The 22,879-nt window shown below is 37.4% G+C and overlaps 1 protein-coding gene across 1 annotated transcript in view; it reads right to left on the minus strand.

Moving 5' to 3' along the window:
• The window catches only part of LOC107713474 (E3 ubiquitin-protein ligase PDZRN3-like), a 108,106-nt gene extending 86,644 nt beyond the window's left edge, over window positions 1–21,462 (minus strand). Inside the window, exons 1-4 of the mRNA XM_016518989.1 lie at window positions 21,296–21,462; window positions 9,452–10,013; window positions 6,413–6,499; window positions 4,421–4,528 (exon numbers count right to left, since the gene is read on the minus strand). Of these exons, the coding sequence (XP_016374475.1) occupies window positions 4,421–4,528; window positions 6,413–6,499; window positions 9,452–10,013; window positions 21,296–21,462 (924 nt within the window). The remainder of the gene's footprint in view (window positions 1–4,420; window positions 4,529–6,412; window positions 6,500–9,451; window positions 10,014–21,295) is intronic.
• Between the last annotated feature and the right edge of the window lie 1,417 nt (window positions 21,463–22,879).

The raw sequence follows: 22,879 nt of genomic DNA on the forward strand, positions 1-22,879 counted from the left end.
GCTAGTGCACAGAATTTTTTAAAATTGAAAATCGTACACTTTTTTTTTTACCATGTTAAAAATGTAGAATAGCACAAATTAGTTTAAAAAATGTTAACAAGTATATAATTTTTTATTCTAATGTGAGGACAACTGACTGCAATCTTTTTTTAGGCATCCCTGTGATATACAAACAATCACAATTTAAAACTGAGGTCTGGAATAAAGATGTTTTTCCAAACACAAGCGCTGTGTTAAATCCATTCATGCATAAATCAAACTGTCGCAGGCAAACACGACTACTATGTGTGAAAATTTTCGAACAGTGTGGAGCGCAAACACAGCACCGTTTTTTCCTTCCCTTTTTACATCTTTTTTTATGAGGAAAATAAATGTCTACAGCGAACAAGGCACTATTCATCCGCTGAATTATCTGAGCCTGCCTCTCTGGTGCTTAACAGGGACATCTGCCATGATACTACTCCATCGGACGGCCGTGGGAGGTTCTAGATCTTTATGGGCATGTCATGTACGTGCACATAACATCTCTGAGGCCAAAAGAAGTTGAAGAATAAGGGGATTGCTCGTGATTTTCCCAATTCACTCCCTATAAGATGTGAGCAATTAAACATTCCTTCACTTTCTATAAAGTCGGGCAGTGAAATTTATTTGAGCTCGTTCATAAGGGCCAGATGATCTGTGCAGTGTGTTCCTGACTTGAATTTCTCATGTTCGCTCACTGAGTCACCCATCACTGCTGCTGTCAGGAACATGTGCACAAAGCCCACTGAATACCGTGATGGCCCTGCTCACCCTATGACACAAATTCACACGCTCCGCCTGGATGCTCTCAGCATAGATGCTGTCGCAACTCCAGAACGCATTGTACTGATCAGTGAATGCTAGTCACCCAACAGTCTCAATGGACTCATACAGGTTCTGGCATATATTTGATAACAAGATAGCACTATAACACTCCTTTCAAACAGCAGAAACATAATTAAAGTAGTTTTAAATGAGTCTTGACTGTTACGATGCAATTTGTTAAAGTGTTCTATGATGTTGCTGGTTGCTTACTGGCCAAAGATTAAAATAATGGGTCCCGATAATAAGCTGATACTTATTATTTTCATGTAATGCTTAGTAATATATTTAAAACTTATTTCATACTAAGTATAGTTCAAATCTATTAACAAACTTACGGACATATCGCTCAAGACTTACTGATATGTGACCCTGGACCACAAAACCAGTCATAAGGGTTCATTTTTTGAAATTGTGATTTATACATCATCTGAAAGCTGAATAAATAAGCTTTCCATTGAGGTATGGTTTGTTATGATAGGACAATATTTGGCCAAGATACAACTATTTGAAAATCTGGAATCTGAGGGTGCAAAAAAAATCCAAATACTGAGAAAATCGCTTTTAAAGTTGCAATGTATATAAAATATGCAATGCATATTACTAATCAAAAATTAAGTTTTGATATATTTACTGTAGGAAATTTACAGAATATCTTCATGGAACATGATCTTTACTTAATATCCTAATGATTTTTGGCATAAAAGAAAAATTGATAATTTTGACCCATACAATGTTTTTTTTGGCTATTTCTAAAAATATACCCAAGCGACTTAAGACTGGTTTTGTGGTCCAGGGTCACATATAAAAAGTATAATTAAACTTTATTGGGAGTACTACTTATGTACGATGCACATTTCTTAATATTAAGCCTAAAATGTGTTTTAATTTCACTTTTGATGAGGATAGTATGATCTTTGATAAATATCGGTCTTTAAATGCAAGATATTTAAAATTCACCTGAAGTATACTTGCGATAGTTCCACTTTAGCACAATCAAATATACTATTTTAGTATATTTTAGTTGGACTTCAGTACTACTTCTGCACAATTAAAGTGCATTAAGTACAATATTAGTTGTTTACATGTTACAAGGGAATTGAGGCATCACAACATTATAGTATAGAGTAATTTTTTGATTTGCTATAGATTAAATTTAACAGCGTTACTAAAAGACGACATGTTACAGCAAATAACGGTAAAAATTTGGATAAAATGGCATTCACAATTAAGTATCCAATACTGATGGATTTTTTAAAAATTACTTGATCAATCTTGGCCACTAAGATGAAACTTATATATTGGGCATACCTAATTAAACCCATTTGAAAAAAAACATTGACGTTAAAGAAACAACTTAAAAGGATATCATAATTTTACATCAACAACATGCAGCAAGGTGCTACACCTCAAAATGACAGTAACATCTATAACATCTATGCACAATTGCCAAGGAATACAAGTGTATCCAAATGAGCTGTGGGGAAAAAGGAAATAAATGGATAATCCGTATGATGGATGAAAAAATGCTGATGTAGCAAGAGAGACAGAGGAGTGCTGGGGCCTGGAGGAAAATATTTTAAACAGCAAACTCCAGCTGAGTCTAACTCTCATGGGCTATAAAGGATAGGACTACAGGGTGTTGGTTTAAAAACGTACAAGTGAAATTTCAATGGCAACAAAACTGCTGTAAGCAATTTTGCATTAATTCTTCCCCTGTGATTGTATTTCTACAGAAAGTCATTACTCAAGTCAACATAATTAAATATGCAATACCACCTGAGGCGCCAAAGTAACACTAGAATCCATATTTTGATCTCAGAGACCACATTACCTCAGGTGTCAACGATAGCAAGAAAAGCATTATCGCATCTTTTTCAAATGGCGGAAATATTATTAAAGTAGTTTTAAAACCTTCGATGAATCTCCTGAAGGAAGCAGAAAATGTTATTCCCATGTACACATGATCCAAACTGACTGCACAGGGTGGGAACAGCTTTGCATTGTGGGAGAGAGTTTCTGACTATAAATTTTGAAGGTCTACTCAATAGACTGACCTAGGGCTTTGTGCTTCATATTCCTTATGTATTTACATCCTCTGGCACGCATGCTGACTCACCTTAATTATTCAAAAGACAAAAACAAAAAGTGAAGGATTTCTAGGTCTAGTGCCATCCTAGAGCAAAATATCTTGAAAAAGCTTACACTACAATGAAAATACTAAACCAGTCACTGATAACCCTTCTCAAATATCTATGTATTGTTAAGTTGATGTCCTTTTTTTTTTTTTAAGTAAAAAGTAAAAGCAGAGATGTAGGTGACATCCACAAAAACCACAAGGAACACTCTCGGATATCACGGCAAAGCAGCAGTTGGCATACTAAGCACAATCCAAAGCTTTTCCCCTCACTCTGGCCCCTTCCTCCAAGTAAGTCATACTAGCACATTTCCGCCCAATGCATTAACCAATCTGGGACCCAAGCGTCCCCCAGTTTAGTGGTCTTAAGTCACCAGGCGCCGAGTGCATTACTGTCGCCTTAGGTGGCTCAATCTATCCATTGTCTCAAGGGCTTACGGCATATCTAAACGAACAGGAGAGTTTAAGACACTTACGGTTAGCACACTGCATGTGGCTGCACTTAAAAGTTAGTATAAGAGCAGGCACGACTTCCTCATCCTACATACTGCATATACTGACATCAAGCGCAAATTAATAAATCTCGCAACCAAAAAGTGATGTTTTCAACTAACTCTTGAGAGGAAAAAATCTTGCGGTGAAAGCTACCATTTCGTTGAATGATGATTCGACTACACGAAGTGAAAATATTTACATTAACTTAGCTAAACAATTGTACAGACCCAGGCCATATTTATAACATGCTACAGCGAATTCAATGCATTCGTTGTACCACACTTGAGTTTCATGCTGCTATAAAAGCAACCTTTGTAGGGCTGACTTTCTATACACCCTTAAAAGTGACCACTGTGAACTTTTGGCCTTTGTAAACAGTCCAGATTTTGTTCCAAGGTAAGAGAGAGCCTTCTGACCCGAAGCCAGCCAGGAAGGATTCCTTTACAAGTCAGTAAACAACATCTAATAAATTACAATGAACAACCAAATTTAGATATTCTGAAATAGTCAGGGCTAAAAGATTTTAACAGAAATGTTGTAAAAGCAGTTACCTTCAAGCCATTTTTAGGGTATAACATGCATTAAATATTTTATTTACAGGTATTTATGTTCAATACCGGCTTGTACAACTGTTCTTTTCAGGATGAGCTGTAACTGGCAAAAATCTTAGATTTTAAACTTTGTCCCGACATGGTGCAACACGTTTAAAGTTTCTGTCCCAACCAGCCATGATTGCAACAAACGACATTGCACTACACATCTAATTGGTCCAAAATCTCCATAACTGTGTATGCATATCATATACGTTATGATTGGCTCTATTTGCGCCACTATGCACAACAATTTCATTTTTAACATGGAAAGGAAATCATAAATAAACCTCTCAAGTTGTTGCATTGCATCTTGGTTAGGCCAGAGTATCTGGCATAAAACAGAGGCACTTACCTCCATTATCCTGTCATGGATCTGCAAACCTCCTTCTTTATCCGCCGGTCCATTTTCCACAATCTTCGACACAAAGATTCCTTCATTCGAAGTGCCATCTTTATTATCCTGCAATTCAAAAACAAGTCAGCAATATTTAGCCTAAAAGATCAATAAATCTGAATTACCATCCAATAAACCTCTTTAGTAAGGGTTATAGATGCAAAGTAATTTTTATTGCAAAATAAAAATAAAATGAATAACAAAGACATACACACTCCCTTTAAGACACATCCAAAACACAAATAATTGTTTGCAGGTGTACAAGCAATGCGCTCCATTGTTTAGCTTCTCTGCAAATGAAAGACATATTGTGTTCATAGAAGGATTGGGGAGACTAAAAAAGATGATCGCCATTCATTATGAAACTATAACCTGGACAGGAAGGTTATAGCAAAACCTCTGCAAAAATATGGCTAAACCCACCCCCAAACCACATCAAACCACATTAACTCTGTGCCATGTTGTGTGACACTGTGCTGTAATTTTTAATGGAATACTTGAGAAACCGCAGGAAGTCAAACTGTGAACTCTGCAGTTAATTACTGTAAGCCCTTCCCTCTTACCCATTACAACAACAACATCCTTTATTTACCAGAGGATCCTATCCCAACAAATTTAGATATGTTGTAGAATAAAATTACATTAACTCTGTTAACAAAATTAAGTGACCTGATGTCCTAAACTAAAGATAGAGTACTCTAAAAATATGCAGCTAATATTTAAATAGAAAATATACAAAATGAAATGTATAACACAAAAATATTTGCCCACTGAATGCTGTGATTGAATAATCAGAATCAAGTATTCCAGAGAGAAAATTAAAACCGCTTCCTACAATCATTGGCACCTTTGACATTTAAAATGCTTTCTAAATAGGCAGCTCACTAAGTTTTAGGAACATATCTAAGGTCTTACGAGCAGACAGGATGGCTGGCATGTCAAACATTTGCTAGGGAGGGGTCATGGCCACGTTGAAGTAGTTGTACAGTTGCTAAGAGACGCAGACATTCGTGTCACTCATTAGTGACTTACCTCTTCCACTTTAGCATAAACTCAGCCATAGCAATTTGTGCTATATGCTATAACTGGTGAATTTTTATAAATAAATAAAGCCTTGTCTTTGTGATGAGGCAACATCTGGGTTTTAGAAGAAGCCTTGGAAACTTGGCTGTTGTAGTAGTTTTCCCCTTTGGAAGGTTTTGCTGCAAAAGTCCAGTTCAGACCAATGTGCGTCACACTTCTATTTCAGACGAACCACAAACAAACACTTCTTAAAGGGCTTGGTGCTTACTCTCACTGATATGGATACCACAACTACCACTTCAGGGTGGACCGACGTACTTTATATGTTAGATATAATTTATGTCTGTATTTTCCCAGTTGCCATTTCCACTTAAAGTTAGTTATCCAGTGATACACTGACAATCTGAAATAACCTGACAGATATTAAAGGTCTGTGTCATATTTTGTTGTTTATCATCATAATTGAGGTTTGGTTAAGACTAGCTCAAAAGACTAGCTGTTTGGGTACGCAGGCATGTAAGAGTCCTAGGAGGCAATTATAGAGAAATACTTTGACGACAGACTTTGCTCGGGCATTTAAGAATGATCATAACATTTCAGATGCTGTGCAGCGAGATCGGTCTGCTGGTTAGTCAAGTTATGCAGTCCCATAGCGCAAAGTCACATGACTTTTTTCGATGCGCATGGAGGAATTTATTCATAAAATGCATTTCCATCTCCCATTATTTGCTTTAACAATTTTTTGCACAAGTCAAAAACCACCTCAAGCAAGCGTAAAAACTTTTTTGCGAATTAATTGATTTTTTTTTAAATTTGGTGTTTCCAATACTCGTTTCTGATGCGATACTTCAAAATGTGCATAAAAAACAGGGTGAGAGAAACATAGCTAATGACATAAGACGAAGGTGTAAATATTTCTAAACTTACCGCACATGGTCGTCCCCCAACGATATTGAAGCCTAAAGATCCAGACTCACGATGGAGTATAGCTGTGACACTTTTGGTCTCTCCACCCTGTAAAAAGATAAAACCATATAAATTACCCATTAATTCACACATACGTCTATTTAAAACCTTTGAAAAATGAAAAACACCAATGAAATTACTAAGCATTTACATTTGGGAAGTAGAAACATTTGAGCTTCCAAACGCAATATGTCAAATGTAACCCTTCATGGTGTGTTTTTATAGTACAAGCTCTTAAATCATCTGCAGGTATCACGGTTTACATTTGACTGTGACCAAAAGTGGTGCGTGACCAAACAAGTAAAGAGGTACACCTGTTAGAGTCATTAAACATCATGTTCTGCAATCTACATAATTCTTCTAAGCTTAAAGCATCTTGGAAAAGGAGCTGTCAACTGGCTGTTGGCTTTAAGGGTTAATGCCTTGTTCCGTGCTCATTCGGTCAAGTATATTAATACATTTGCAGCAAACGTCTCTCTACAGATGAACGACAGAACGTGGAGAAACGAGTGGTGTCAGCATTTTATTCCTCACTAAGGGTGGCACCGCATTGGATCAGCGAATAAAGCAGCTGTCATTTCTGTGGGCCACAGAATACAGTGTCTAAATATAATACAGACATCAATGGCATGCATGTACAGTGTCCTCTTTACTATCTTTGCTGAGTGTATGCAATGTATGCCTCCTAGTGAGGAATGCACCCCACTGGACCAGGTCGTGGGAACAAGTCCCATAATTCCATGGGAAACAACGTCCGTAGAAGGCAGTGACTCCACTTAAATGCACATCACTGTAGTGTATGTCAGTGGTTTTCTGCTAATATGTTTCAATTTGATTACTGTAAAAGAACAGGGCAGCTTGGTAAATAATACAAGTGTGGACTGATGTCAGAGCATGACTCATCTAAAGAATAAATTCTCTTGAATTGTGAAAACAAACAAACATATACATATATACTGCATAATACATGCTGAAATGCTCCAGTGATGATTTGAAAACTCTTGTGATATCATTTTTTTATTTTTCTGGAGCAGCTGGATCAACAGCGTTCAGCAGACAGGCCCAATCCTGCAAATGTCAGCTCCCCATCATCGCCCTCCTTTTCCCAGCCCTGCGTTGCTTCAATTCACTTGACTGATGAACCATGTGATGAGAACAGCAAGAGAGACTACATTCCCAAGCAGGAAGGCAGTCGCTGGCACTAAGACATCATTCAGAGCCCATAAACATATTCACTCACTGGGAGGTTGACTTAAGGATCTTGTGCTCCTTCATAGAGCGGTCAAGGGAGGTTATCTGTCACAAGCGTAACTCACTGACATTTTTCCATGCTCCGATGGTGTCCTGAGGTGAGAATATATTATAGCTAATCTGAAGGGCATCACACATGCCAGAAGATGTCATTTCACTTGATGTAAGGCATGGCAAGGACATACTACACTAAGAAAAAAGGGCCATAGTAAAGTTTTTTTTTTTTTTTTCTCAAACCTGGCCATGTGCCAAAGTATTCTTTTTAGCACATGGAGTATGAAGTATACACCAAAGTACATACCACATGTACTGATGTACCTGGTATGAATAAAATACTGTACTTTTGTTAAATTTGATAATATTATGGTTTAAATATGCTACCGTTTTAAGTCAAATATCCAAATGTAATACCTCCTTTGGACATTTTCTTGAGTTTTCCTTTAGCAACAAGGCCTCAAGCAGCTCTAGTCTCTAAATGTAACCAAATTTAATGAAGCTTTTCAAACTCCTAAAATGTAGCACACTATGCAACATATTTTCTTGACTGAAACCCACAATAAACTAGAAGGTTTACATTAAAACCAATGAAGTCTACACTTCAAGCCAGCTTAAGCAATGTGTATTGCTTAAATCCTGAAATCCTGACATAAAAAATCTGATCAATCAAAAAAAACTTGTTTATGAGGCAACAAATAGAAATCTGACATTAATATCAACAAACAAGCAAGCATATAATAATAACAACATAAAATTGCCCATAGAGTCTGAATATAAACATCAATAATTCTAAAATTAAAATTTTTTAGCTTTGTCTACACTACAGTGAGTTACGATTTTTTTTTTAAAGTCGGCGCGACCCTGTTTCCTCTGCCTCCAAAATCGCTTGAAGCGAGTTTCTTTCCTAGTAAAATGGAAAAGCAGGAGGGGAGCAGTAGTTGACGGATTGGAACGCTTTGAGCAAGGACGTAAAACGTCCGTCGCTCCGCTCCACTCATAAATGGAATTCCAGGCCAGGGTTTAAGTATGCGAGTTGATTGAACTACACCCGAAGCTTGGTTTGGCCTCCTTTGGAACTATTTTCGTTGGCGGAGAAGAAATATACGAAGTCACTATCCAAATTTGCCTTAAATGTAAGTCACTGGATATGAATTACTTGTCCAAGCCTGTTTCTAGAACTATAAAAAGCTATATCACACTTGCAATCGACAAGTTATGTCAACAGGGCTGTGATTACCTGATTACCGCCCAATCACAACCGATTCCCGTAGGAATCCTCGATTGATATCGCTTTGAAAGAAATGAAATTAGATAGTTTGAAGTTGATAGTTTTTAGTGTGAAGCTTAACAACTCTGACAATAAACGTCTAAATAAATAGGGAGATAGAACAAAAAGAACAAAAGCACATTAAAACGTTTTTTCTAAGGGAAAATTAGAGCAAAAACAAAAACAGCTAAATACAAAATCAGCTTCTATGTCATGGAAGCATTGTTCTCATAAAGTGCCTTAAAATGCAACGGTAACCACAATGTCTGCTAAAATACCATAATTAGTAGGCCTACTGTAAAACCGCTACAAATTATGATAGGATTTCATTCAAGTAAATTACTTTTAGAATCGTTATTTGCTTATTTGATGACAGTGGTGGCCAATACTTCTTTACCACAGTTTTACTGTAGTAATGAAAACTATGGTTACCATTCTAAATGTTTGTAGGAGTTATTAAGCTGTTGTCAATATTGTTCTCTTACCTTACACGGTGGAGAGAGGCTCTTGGACAGCGAGTCAATCCTGGCGCTGTATTCAGTGAATTTCTTCTGATACTTCAGCGCTGTCATCTGAAGCTCGTTGTGAACCGCCGACAGTTGAGCCAAAAGCGATTTCTCTCTTTTAGTCGATTTGAGAGCTTGTTTCTTCAGCTCCTTATCCAAGCTGACAACTTTCCCTTGCAGCGCGCCGTTGTGCGCTTTGAGGGCTTTCAAACAGCAGTGGTTGTCCAACTTCTGCTCCTTATGAGTGAGCATCAATCCGCATCCACTCTCGCATATCCCGACCGCTCTGTAATCACACGATTCACGCATGTGAGCATCCATATCTTTAAGGTTGAGCACTTCGCTGCAGCCCTTATTCCTACATTTGGCAGGGGAATAATCGCACATCTCCGCGTGCTCCGCCAGATGCTGGAGTTTGACGATCTTCTCGCAGCCCCGCGCGTGATTGTCACATTTAATGTCTAACTTTAATATCAAGTTTTTCAGAGGGAGGACGTGGTTGAGCTCTTTGGTGGAGATCCTTTGGCATTTGACCGGGCAGCTGGGATTATTTTTTAAAGTAATTAACGTGTTAATGATGAATTTAGAAATTTTTAATGATAAAGTGATTAAAATAATAAAAAATGTTTTTATCATTTTTTTTTATTATAAATAATTACATTTATACTCTGTTTTTACATGATTTACACAGAACAGGGGTTTAATCGCTCTTCGGACTAAGTCATTAGAGGAGCTCAGAGAAACTGAGTAGACTAGTACGAGCACTTCTACTGCCTGAACTAATTGCCCGAGACTTCCTATAGGGGAGAGAAGTATTGCAGATTTGGGTACCGTAACGATCTGAAGAACTGCGCACTCAACGAGGTGGCTTAGACTAGCCTAAAAAGTTAAGCCAAACTTAAAATGCATGAAAGTTGTTCACTAGATAACATAATGTTTTTATCATTTTTTTTTATTATAAATAATTACATTTATACTCTGTTTTTACATGATTTACACAGAACCAAATATTATCAGATCCAGATTTTTTTATATTTATTTAACATATTAAAATATTTTGTATTATATTGTATTATACTATGCCAGTTACTATATAAGTTGTTTGCACCCTTGTTATTCTTGTTTTGTGAAATATTTTGCATTATTTGTGTGCAGATGCCACTTGGTTTGATTTTTGTTATTTAATGCAATGACATTCATGCATTTTAAATGTGGCTTAAGTATCTAAATACTTTTTTGGACCATATCAGATATACCTTTTAGATATAATTCAGAAATGTAACTAAAGACACACAAACATAAATAACTAAATAAACATGCCATTAGAAATGTCTGTGTGCTTATGCAGAGCAGCTGAGAAGCTCAAGCAAGATTACAGATTTCAAACTCTAAAAGCCTCAAAGCTAAAGATGCTGCTTCACATCCTCTCGGTTTGCATGAGTGGCCAGTGATGCCTCTTAGGGGGAAAATAATCATCTGTCCAAACTGTTTTCTGATAAGTAAATGAGAGCTTGTGAGAGTATGATTTGCCTAAAAATGTGTATTTGTGTTCAGTGTGTTTTGTGTATAGAGAAACCTGGAGTTTAAATACAGCTCATTTAAATAAGGACATTTTCCATCTCGGTAGGAAGTAGCATGGTCATAAAAGCATTTGAATTGTAAATGACTGAGAGCCGCAGACAGGGTCACTGGCAGCTATGTGCAGCCAGTGAGGGGACAAGAAAGGCCTTTACTTTTGCAGCTTAACTATCCTTTGTGAACAGCGTGGATCTCTCCTGCTATTGACTGATCTGAAGATGGGAAATTCTTTTCATCAATATTCTGTGAAATCAAATTTCATCGCTGTGCCGTGACATAGCGATTCAATCCACATGTGCATTATTAAATAACAACTCCCAAGTTCATTACTGACTCTAGGGTATTGGGGAAAAATGAAAGAAAAAAGTAACATTTGTAATCACACACAAATTTGTCTTTTTCTGGTCTTCAGATGGAAATTTGTAGTTCAGAAAAACAAATGTCAGAGGAGTGGCTCAGTAATTTAATACTGACACTGATAGAAGTAATCCAATCAATAATTCAAAGGAGTCAAAGATATTGAATATTACGTTCCGAAATGTACAGCCAACACTAATTAATTTATCTTCCATTTCATGTTTTTTTTCCCCAAGAAGTTGAGAAAAACAGTACTGTTAAATTGTCAAGTATCATACAGATAGAAAAACAAATAGATCTTTAATAAGATTTTTTTTTTTCTCCAAAAGTCAGTATAATGTTGACCTTGATGTAGTATCATTAAAGTCTCAGCCTTGATTTAACCACCTGCCAAGCTATTATTCAAATGGATCATGTGCAACCAGATAATTACATTACAGATGCGGTTTGGATGCACATCATTATGTTGTAATACGAAACATTCAAAATAAACATTAGTCACTGAAGTGCACTTACCAAAAAAATTAATCCTTGTAATTTAGGAAAGAACTTGAGTCTTGTTTATTTGTTGGCCGTGGCAGAGAACTCAGATGACTTAGATCAAGTAATGCAAGGTTAAAAATAAAGATCATTTGTGATAAGATTTGATCTAGCTCCGGGTTGTATTGGATGTTACTGAACCATTTCTCATGCTCTACATTTCTTCCATCTTAGCTCACATGTCTAGAGTCTTTCACCCCACCCTTTTGGATCTAATGAACTCGAATATTTAAGTCAAAAGAGACCCTCAGACTTCTGCAGTGGCAGTTTAAAGTATTCTAAGATATGTTGCATCATTTCATAATGTATAAAAAAAAATTGTTGGCTTGGAATGTATCTTTTTAGAGTGCTTTTTGTTATATTAAAGAGGTAAAATAGGCTCAGTAAAACAATGCATGGTTGTTTGCGCTGAAAAGCTGTTATTAAAGCATTGTAATGAGTTGCAATTATTTTCTAAATTCACATGCTGCTAGTTAACCCACTTCTTGAGCTTTTTTTCTGTTATTGTGCAATTTTGTATAAGACTTTATTTCCTTATAGAAACAAATCTCCCGCTTTTAAATCCATGAAAAGACTGGGAATTCCTAAGTCCATATAGTGGATTCCCTATGTAGAAAATGATTGTAATTGCTTGTATGGCATGGCTTGTAATTGCTGAAGCCTTTACCTAATGTAGAGGGATACAGAAAGATCTACCTTTCTTTAGATGAGGGCTTCATTTGGAGCTTTGGATGCCAGCCATACTGCAGTCATCACCACTCTGCTATGGTGATGATATGTCAAGAACATGAGGGCGATGTGGGATTGCGGGATCTTGTAAAGACTAATTGCTTTTCTGGATATACGTTTTCATCCTGCATTGCGACAGAGTTGCTATCAAAGGCAATGAGTGAAAGACATTTCTTAAGCTATTTTTTCTTTATCATCATACTTTATTGCAGTCAGTTTTAAACACTGGGCTATGAAATGCATCTGCTTATATGCACTGATGCATTTTCTTTGAATTCGTTTGCTCACTTGTGCACATTGTTACACATGCTTACATGCATACGAGTCAGTTAAATTTAGTTGAAAGCAACTGGACTTCGTTATCCATTCGTTTTATTTTATTAGGTCTGTAGCCCTCTCTCATTGACCCCAATCAGAGACTGTTAGCGGTCCTTTATATTCTCGTACCAGTTGCAGTTTATTATAAAATGTCTGGCAATTGTCTGTGAAGTTTTTCAGTCACCCGGGTCATCGTAGAATCATTTGAAAGGAACCAGTACAGTAACGGGCTTATAGGATTACGGTAGTTCACCCAAAAATGAAGCACTGTTCCTGCATTCTTCATGGACCTTTTTAGGGTCTTTATGCTTAGGTTGTGTACTTTGTTTTGCAGTGGGAGTTAGACAAGTCTATGCAGATCTTATGGTGACCTTGTGATCTTGTTCTTGTGAACTGGTAAGGAAATGGGTCTTGATGCAACACATGCAAGGCCACACTTGTCTCCTGGATGATGTCGATGACAGATGGTGTGAGCAAAACTTATGACAGCAGATTGCTCACCTTTATATTTCTGTGTTTATATGTGGAGCAATGTGGAAAATCAGCACAGAAATGCAATGTCAGGAAAAATTGTTTAAAAAAAAATCAGTATTTAAAAATACTTATACTTGTCTCTGCACATTAAGCTGGAATATATAAGTAAGCCAAAGGTTGATTTCCCCAAAATGTGTAAACACTGTTATTCCTTGGTGTTTTCAAAATATTGCTCCGTTCGTTTGAGAATCCCAAGCAGCCTGCACGGCAACAGTGGCACAACCAATGACTTGAGTCTGGGGCGGGGCCTTCTGATTGTGTTTCCAATGGGAGATGTGGGAGTGTACTGTTGGGTGACATTACACTACACACAGCTTTCAAGCATAATACTGCTTCTTTCTTTAATATTGCATATTCAACTGTTTATCTTTGTTTATATCACTGGTGGTTGGCCAACAAATGATTGTATACAGAAGTAGACTTTCAAAAACACTATTATATGAAAAGACAGTACATTTGTCCACCTTATTTTTAACGTAAGAGTGTGTGCGGCCATTTGTAACTTGAATGTATGAGGATCCTGGTGTCACTTGCTTTCAGTTATTTTAGCTGCTTGATACTACAAATTGGTAGCCTATTTGTTATTCTTGTAGTTATTTACCTATAGCAGCTAATGAATTGGAAGTCTTGCACATTCACAGAAAATATTACTTCCACATTACGAAATAAGGCGGATATCTTCATTTAGCTTTTAGGAACTATCCAGTCAACACTAATAACAATGCAGTCCCTTAAAACATACATTTGTTGGGATAGGTACAATAAATTCCACTTTGTATAGAAAGAATCAAAACATGTGGCGTTGCCTTTTGTGCAAACGACTTGCTGACGGACTCTGCTGACAGTGCAAATTTAAGTCTAAAGGGAAATTATATTCAAAATACATTTTTGTGGAAAGACCAATACTGATCCAAAACTAACCAGATGGAGAGGGTGGTTAGGAGACAGCTGTGTTTTAGAGAATAAGAATGAGGGGAAAAGATTAATAGCATCCTTTATTCCTTAGAGGGTTTAGCGATGAACTTCAAGTCAGACACAGAGATGACATAAGTCTTACGTTGGTCGACTTCAGTGTTGATGTAATGCAGGAACACAATAGGTCCTGGAACTCTGGGACCTCCTCCACAATATCTTTCATCGGCGGAGTGGGTCTGCATTCGATCTTGTATTAAATGCTTTTGGCAACTGAGCTAGCATAGTGCATTAGCCATAGAGGTTCCCAAATAACAAGTGTGTAATATTAGAAACAGATGACTTCTTTTACAAAGCAGACGACCCCAAGTGCTTAAAACAGAGCAAAATAAGAAAAACAACTAAAGACTGTGGTGTTAAACAACATTGTTTTGGTACATCCCTGAGACACGAAACAGAAAGAATTGATTAGGCTTGTTTTACTGTGTGGTCTTGCATCTGCTTCTTTTTGATTGAACTGATTTCAAAGTTCAGTTTATTATTCAAAACGCTAGGCTAACCCTGAATCAAAATCAGGTTTGTTACAAAAGCTTACAGTAATGCTCCAATGCTTTTTTGGAAGTCAGCTGTTAAAAATCTTTATAAAAAGTACAGTTCTGACTCTAAAAACTGATTAGACAAGCCACATTTGATGGCGTCATAAAATAGCCAGTGACTGCACATGATTTAAAATTATACAAAGAGCTCCAAAAGTCAGACCACATTGAGAATCTGGGACTTTTCCTTTAAACCTGGAAATAAACAGAGTTTAAAAAGTTTTAGGGTTTTGAAAAATTTAAAACAAAGAAAGGTTATGGCTTAAAATGAATAAGAAGCATATTAGATTCTGAACTTCAAGTTATGTTGATTAATATAATTTGTAATGTAAATTGTTCCTAAATTATGCAAAAAAAACTATATTAATGAGTGAAAAATTATTTATTATTGCCACATTTTATAAAATCAATGAAGCAGGAGAGACTGTATTCTACTTCATACATTAAAACCAACCCTTTGATCTGACAAAATCACCAATTCACAAATTCCCATGTCTTATTGCTTTGTTTAACCATTCAGCCTTCAGGTCTGGCCCTCACTATGTTTCTTGATATATTATCATCTCCATGTTCTAATATCTGCTTTAGGCACTTGGAGATGTGTGAGTTGGAAGCTGATCCTGATGTTTGGTGGCTACAGCAGAGACCTGAGAGGAGGTGATAACACCATTGGAACTAGACATGTGTCTCATTCCTGATGAGATGAGCAGTGAAAGTAAGTAGCTGAGCTTTTATAACTGATGAGGAGTCAACAGGAAAGCATTCTCGCATTGTGCTGCGAGCTTGTGTTGAATTGGAGGAAACCATTATACTTAAATGTGCTTATGGGACACAATACCTTCATAAAGCCTCATAAAGCATTCATCAGCTAACATTATATTTTTTCTTCATATAATTTTTTTTTGCCCTTTGGGATCACCTTTGTTAAAGGCAGGAAGGCTACCTTCATCTATATGTAAAAACTATTAGGTCTGATAGTGATATTAAATAGTTTGGCATATGCTCACTGTGTCTCCAAGGCTTGTAACATAATCTATGAAACAGATGGAATGACCTATTCACAGATTCATGCATCTTTTTGTGCACCTTTGCATTCTGTATTTTTTACTTATAGTGGTTAAAGTTCATGCATTTAACAGGCCACATTTACATTAAATGACTGTTAGAAATATATGAATCCAACCAGAATTCCAGGTTTAAATATTGTGCAAGGTAGACAGATCCAGGGAGTACAAGCCTGTCAAACCATGAACATCTTCCTGTGAATTAATATGTCCAAATATTGCTCAATCTTAAGTCACAAAGGGGGTTAAAGGGAGGAACAGGATCAGCGTCAAGTAGAACCAGTTTTCCACAATGAGCCTTGGACCACTGCCTAAAGGACATTGAGCATTCAAGAACAATCTTATGTAAACAACACAAACATTGTCTTTGTTATCCTTGGTTTTGTCCTGGAGGGAATGAGATGTCAAAGAGCATGTGTATTTACAAGTGATTCGGCTCTGAGGAACCATAAAGCTTCTTTTATCATGTTTACGTAGCTCAGGACTGGTGCAGCATCTCAAAGAAACTTTAACAACTATTCACAAAAGAGAATCTTTTCTGTTATTTTTTAGTGCTTAGATAAATGTCATATTTATACAATTTAGACAAATTCTGTTAGCCAACATAAATAAACAATCTGGCTCAAAGGCTTCTGAGTGCATGAAAACAAAAGCATGTAGTTAACTAAAGTCCTAGTGGGCAATATTAAGTGTAATGCTCAGCTGCAGTGCTGTAGTAGTGGCTCACAGCAGTATAATTTAATCAGCACGGAAACAAGGCAACAGTCTGACTGAGTAACATGAGGATCTAATCGGAAACAACCCTGCTCTAATTATCCATTACAAAAATAACGAGCTGAAGTCATGATCATTGTTACTGTCCCTTGCGGGAAATTCTTTGGCAGGTCAGGCAATATATAAATTGGCTATAGCAACAAATAAATGACACTGTATTTTTTTTTACATCTGTTTATAAAAAGGATACATGTGGGAAAAAAAAAAAAAAACTTTTTTGGGTAGATAACACTTCTCAACAGAATTTGCACTACCCAGGGCAGCACTGAGAAATTCACCTACAATTTGTCAAAAGGGTCATAAGTTGCCTTTTGTGCCCCTCATAAACATGGAGTAGAGAATGAATATGTTGCAGGCTTCAAGTTTTACTGTTATTAAAGGCATTTTTTAAACATTACATTGTTGACTTGACTTGAAAATTTTCAAAACATTTACATTTACAAAAGGTTATATTAAAGTAAAAGCTGTGTACAAATTTACTTAAATAAGATAATTTTAATTTATTATACAGTAATAGTTATATTCCAATGTATTAAATTGATTAATGTCAACCCTTTTTCTGATAAAATGCTTAAAAACTTCTGTATGTCTAAAAACTTACAATTACATTTTCAAAATGAAAAACACACACACACACACGTCTGGTCAGCTATCCTTGTGGGGACTGTCCATAGGCGTAATGGTTTTTCTACTGTACAGACCGTATATTCTATTGCCCTACACCAACCCTACCCCTAAACCTACCCCTCACAGGAAACTTTCTGCATTTTTAGATTTTCAAAAAACTTCATTCTGTGTGATTTATTAGCTCGTTTACCCGTGGGGACCTCAATTTAGGGCCCCACCGTGACACGAGTCCCCATGAGTCTGTGTATAGTCAGGTTTAAGTCCCCACCAGGATATATAAACCAGTACACACACACACACACACACACACTTGTTTCATAGAATGACCTATTCAATGTATGTATCATACACCACATCACAGGTTACCACTTTCTAGTCATTATCTAAACTCTACATTTCTATTTTCTCAAAGCACACTTTAAGTAAATCTTTTCCTTTTAAGGTGTGGTCAGTGTCCTCTGTAAAAATTATGGTACACTGCAAGATCGTGACCACCGCAGTGCATTCTGGGTACTTCTGGTACTTCTGGGCTTGGAGTAGCTATCAGCTCTGTGAGTGGAGGGTTCCTAACTGGAAGAGGCCTCAGAGGCCTCAGAGGCGACTCCATCTTATGCTTTCCTCTTGCCATACCTCTGTCCTTTTCTTTTAAACCAGATGAGAGTAGAGATAGAAGTGATACTTTCCTCCTTGCACAGCACAAAGTACAAAAACAAACAACATACCAGACATGAAGAGAATTTCCATTTGATGTCTGCATGCAAATTTTGCTTGAGGTATACAACAGTTCTTTCTGGTCCTCGAATCTGATTGTCTGAGAGGAGTGTAATATTAGTGATATCGGAACTCCATCCGTTTCACTGTTTGTATCACTCCGCTTGCATTATCTCTCATAGCGAGTGTCATTGCGAATGACCTAATCCCTTATAATTTTATAAATAATACAGTTTTTGTGTCACAGAATGCAGTTTTAAGAGTTTTTTTAGGCGAGAATGTACTTGTTAGGACTTCAAATATGCGGTTTGTTAATAAAGATAACCTCTATTTGAAAATTTGCTTCGATGTTTTCGGAGTTGTGAGCTCCAGGGCATCAGCGGGCATTCAGTGCTCATTACACCCGCCGAGAGCAGCCTTACCTCGGCCAGATCTTCTGGAATGTGCCGCTGGCTCTGATGTCTCTGTTTAACATGAGATATAATTTGTTTTGGGTAAATCTCGCGGGCAGTCTTTGATCTCATTAATCTATTATTTGTTCCAGAGCAAATAGTTTTGGCAAAATCTAATCATGTTTATGTAATTTAGTATTAGGGAAACGGTGTGTGTGTGAGATGGTGATTTTAGTTACATTGTTCCGCCATTCGATGGTGACGAGACAGTTTTACGAGTCAGCAGTAAAGACTTTTAAATTGAAAAATACTAAAGCACAGTTTTGATTTTGAACAAGGAAGTTATTTTTTCTTTCAACACCAGCTTGTACGCAGCCAGCAAATGCACTGAGCAGCGCTGTCAATGGAAATCACCCTGAACAGATGAAAGGATAGAACGAGCCTATCGGACATTCAAACGAATGTTTTATTGTGAATATGAGATTGATCTGAAGAATGAATGCTGGATCAGATGCAGGTAATCACACTCGCTCAGTCCATCTCTCTCTCGTAATACTCTACTTCACATAAAAACCAGTACACAAACACACACACACACACACACACACACTTGTTTCATAGAATGACCTATTCAATGTATGTATCATACACCACATCACAGGTTACCACTTTCTAGTCATTATCTAAACTCTACATTTCTATTTTCTCAAAGCACACTTTAAGTAAATCTTTTCCTTTTAAGGTGTGGTCAGTGTCCTCTGTAAAAATTATGGTACACTGCAAGATCGTGACCACCGCAGTGCATTCTGGGTACTTCTGGTCTATTGTGGCTTGGAGTAGCTATCAGCTCTGTGAGTGGAGGGTTCCTAACTGGAAGAGGCCTCAGAGGCAAATACCTGGACTCCATCTTATGCTTTCCTCTTGCCATACCTCTGTCCTTTTCTTTTAAACCAGATGAGAGTAGAGATAGAAGTGATACTTTCCTCCTTGCACAGCACAAAGTACAAAAACAAACAACATACCAGACATGAAGAGAATTTCCATTTGATGTCTGCATGCAAATTTTGCTTGAGGTATACAACAGTTCTTTCTGGTCCTCGAATCTGATTGTCTGAGAGGAGTGTAATATTAGTGATATCGGAACTCCATCCGTTTCACTGTTTGTATCACTCCGCTTGCATTATCTCTCATAGCGAGTGTCATTGCGAATGACCTAATCCCTTATAATTTTATAAATAATACAGTTTTTGTGTCACAGAATGCAGTTTTAAGAGTTTTTTTTTTAGACAAAAATAGTTGTTTAGACTTCAAATATGCAGTTTGTTAGTAAAGATAAGGTGTGTTTGAAAATTTGCTGTACGTGGCATGATACTTTGAACACCTGTATGTATCTCTCACCTTAAAAGAAAATGTGAATGTTTACAATGGCATAGGGATGTTAAAATGTAATACAAAAATTGACTGTTTGTTTTTACTCAGTTTTGAGAGCTCTTTACACTTTTAACCCAGCTTGAAGATTTCACCTGTAGGCCTATCTGAACTTTCCACTTGTCTATTAGTGTGAGACTGTCACACAGTTTCATGTCCCCTCTAGATAATCAGAGTGACATATGGACTTGGCATGCACTGGTGCAATAGCACTCTTATATTCTGATCATATATGTGGCAGATGTCTCATCACCTTTTACGAAGCACTGGTGAGCATATGGGCTCATAGAAAGAGGTTCGTCCTTTCCCGACCACATAAACAGGAAACATTAACAGCATGTAAGCATATCCTCCCTGCTTGACGTCTTATTTTCTTGTTTTATTTACTCATTTTAGTGAGTAGCGAAAAGCCATTCCTGCCAGTTGCTATGTAGTGAACGGCTATTAAATGTTTATCGTAAGGCTAAATTGTAGCAATACAAACTAATAATTCTGTGACATGAGGTTAAAAACATTTTACTAAAAACAGACAGCTAAATGGTTTAGTGTGTTCATAATACTTACAGGAAGCTTTCCTCCCGTACAGGTCTGTCCACTAATGTGCCTCATATGCTTTTAAATGTAAACATACCAACATATGGTAAAGTAACTCAAGCATAACATCTGCGGTGGATTAAAATTGCTACAGCATCAGCTGTGAGTGAATGCAAGTGATTAAATAAGACTAATTAAGAGATTAAAGGCTTTTTAAGATCTGCGTTAATTAAGTTGTAGGGCGTGATATTGCAAAATATTGTACTGTCTGCACGTAAAACGGAGACCACAATAAATAATTTAAGAATTAAATACCACTGTTTTCCGGTTTTAATGAATCTTCAATTAAAGTCTTCCTCACGATGACAATAAAAATAAAAGCAAAACAGCTGAGCTCCCAGTGTAACGAATCCAGTCCACTGAAGGCGAGCGTAAGTGAGACCCCAAGTGCAGTTTATTTACAGAGTGATCCAAACAAGATACACAGAGCAACCAAAACCCCACAAGTCCAGGAGGGTAGTGGAGTGGAGGCGGAACTCGGGGAGGGATGGAGGGCCAGGCCCATGAAGCGGAGCAGGCAGAGCGGGAAGCCATGGCGGAGCAGGCAGAGCGGGGGGCCATGGCGGAGCAGGCATCTTGGCCGGGGACTCAGGCGTGGCGGCCATCTTGGCCGGGGACTCAGGCGTGGCGGCCATCTTGGCCGGGGACTCAGGCGTGGCGTGAGCAGACTCTGAAATGGTGGCCATGATGGGATGAGGCTCTGAAATGGTGGCCATGTCGTGACGAAACTCTGTAAGATCAGCTGAGACGTGATGAGACTCTAGAAGGGCGACCATTTTGTGGAGAGACTCTTGTGTGGCAGCCATCTTGCGATGAAGCTCTTGAATGGCGGCCATGTTGTGAATAATCTCTTGAGGGCAGACATGACATGAGCAGGCTGTGGCTTGGCAGGCATGACGTGAACAGACCCTGTAGACTCTGACGTGACATGAATAATTCAAGACATAACAGTTGGGACGTGAAAGTGCTCTGGTGCGGATGGTAGTGCAAAATTACAGGGCTCCTTCTCAGCCATCCCAACAGTAAGAGGTGAACCAGCTAGCAACAAAGCATAGTCAATATATTTCTCCAGTGACCAACAAATCTTTCCCCCAGGCAACTGAGAACGAATGGGTTCATTTAAACCCACTCGAAAAATGTCCTTAAGGGCCACATCATTAAAAGCCACCAAATGGCACAGTCCACAAAAGTCCTGAACATAATCCTCAATGGCCCGGTTGCCTTGACGCAGGCAGAGGAGGCGTGAAACTGCTGGGTTCATTTTGTTCTTGGTCGTGTATTCTGTAACGAAAGTAGCCTGGGGAGAAGGAATGGGATGGAGCATCGAATAATTATTTAAGTAGGAATATTTGTGTATATACGTGTGTAAGAACAGGAAAAGAAAAACAAGGAATAAATTGATAATAAATAAACCATAACTGCATAACAGCAAAAGTAGGTGGCGATATGCGCACAGGATGTAACACGCCAAAAAACGGAAGAAGAAGAAGACACTGACAGGGACCATGATAAACTCCAAAATAAAAGACATGAAAACATGAACAAGAAACACAACCCAAAACACCACATTACACCCAGCTAAAGCATTTATGTCAGGGGTTAGGGACATAATATCTGGGGCATGAAACATCAAAGGCTTGGAGTTTAGCAACAAGGAAAAAAGCTGCGCTAATCAGCTAACATGGCAGACCACAATAAATTCTTGACTCACTGCTGAAAGAAGGGATCATATGGCCAATGAGTGTAAATAAGTGTTTCTTGCTATATGCAGTGGGCCATAACAACGAACTATGATTCTATAGTGGGGGGTATTCTACTTGCATTGAAGTTATGAGTAACATCTTTTTTTTTTTTTTTTGGAACTCTTAATTCTAAAACAGTCAAATTTCAAAATCTTAAAAGAATAGTTTAGCCAAATATGAAAGTTATGTCATCCATTACACTTTATGTCATTCCAAACTTGCATGAATTTTTCTTCTGTGAAACACAAGAACAGAAAGATATATATTTTTAAATATCTAATAAGTACATACAGTGAAAGGGGTTTTCAAAATATATTTTTTACAGAAGATATAAGTGCATATAGGTTTAAAAGCAATTTGAGGGAAAGTAAATGATGACACTTTCTTTGACTTCCCTTTAAAGGGATAGTTCACCCAAAAATGAAAATTCTGTCATTAATTACTCACCCTCATGTCGTTCCAAACCCATAAGACCTTCGTTCATCTTTGGAACACAAATTGAGATATTTTG

The sequence above is a fragment of the Sinocyclocheilus rhinocerous genome, unplaced genomic scaffold, assembly GCF_001515625.1.
Source record: "Sinocyclocheilus rhinocerous isolate Xijiao unplaced genomic scaffold, SAMN03320098_v1.1 scaffold57, whole genome shotgun sequence".
Classification (NCBI taxonomy): domain Eukaryota; kingdom Metazoa; phylum Chordata; class Actinopteri; order Cypriniformes; family Cyprinidae; genus Sinocyclocheilus; species Sinocyclocheilus rhinocerous.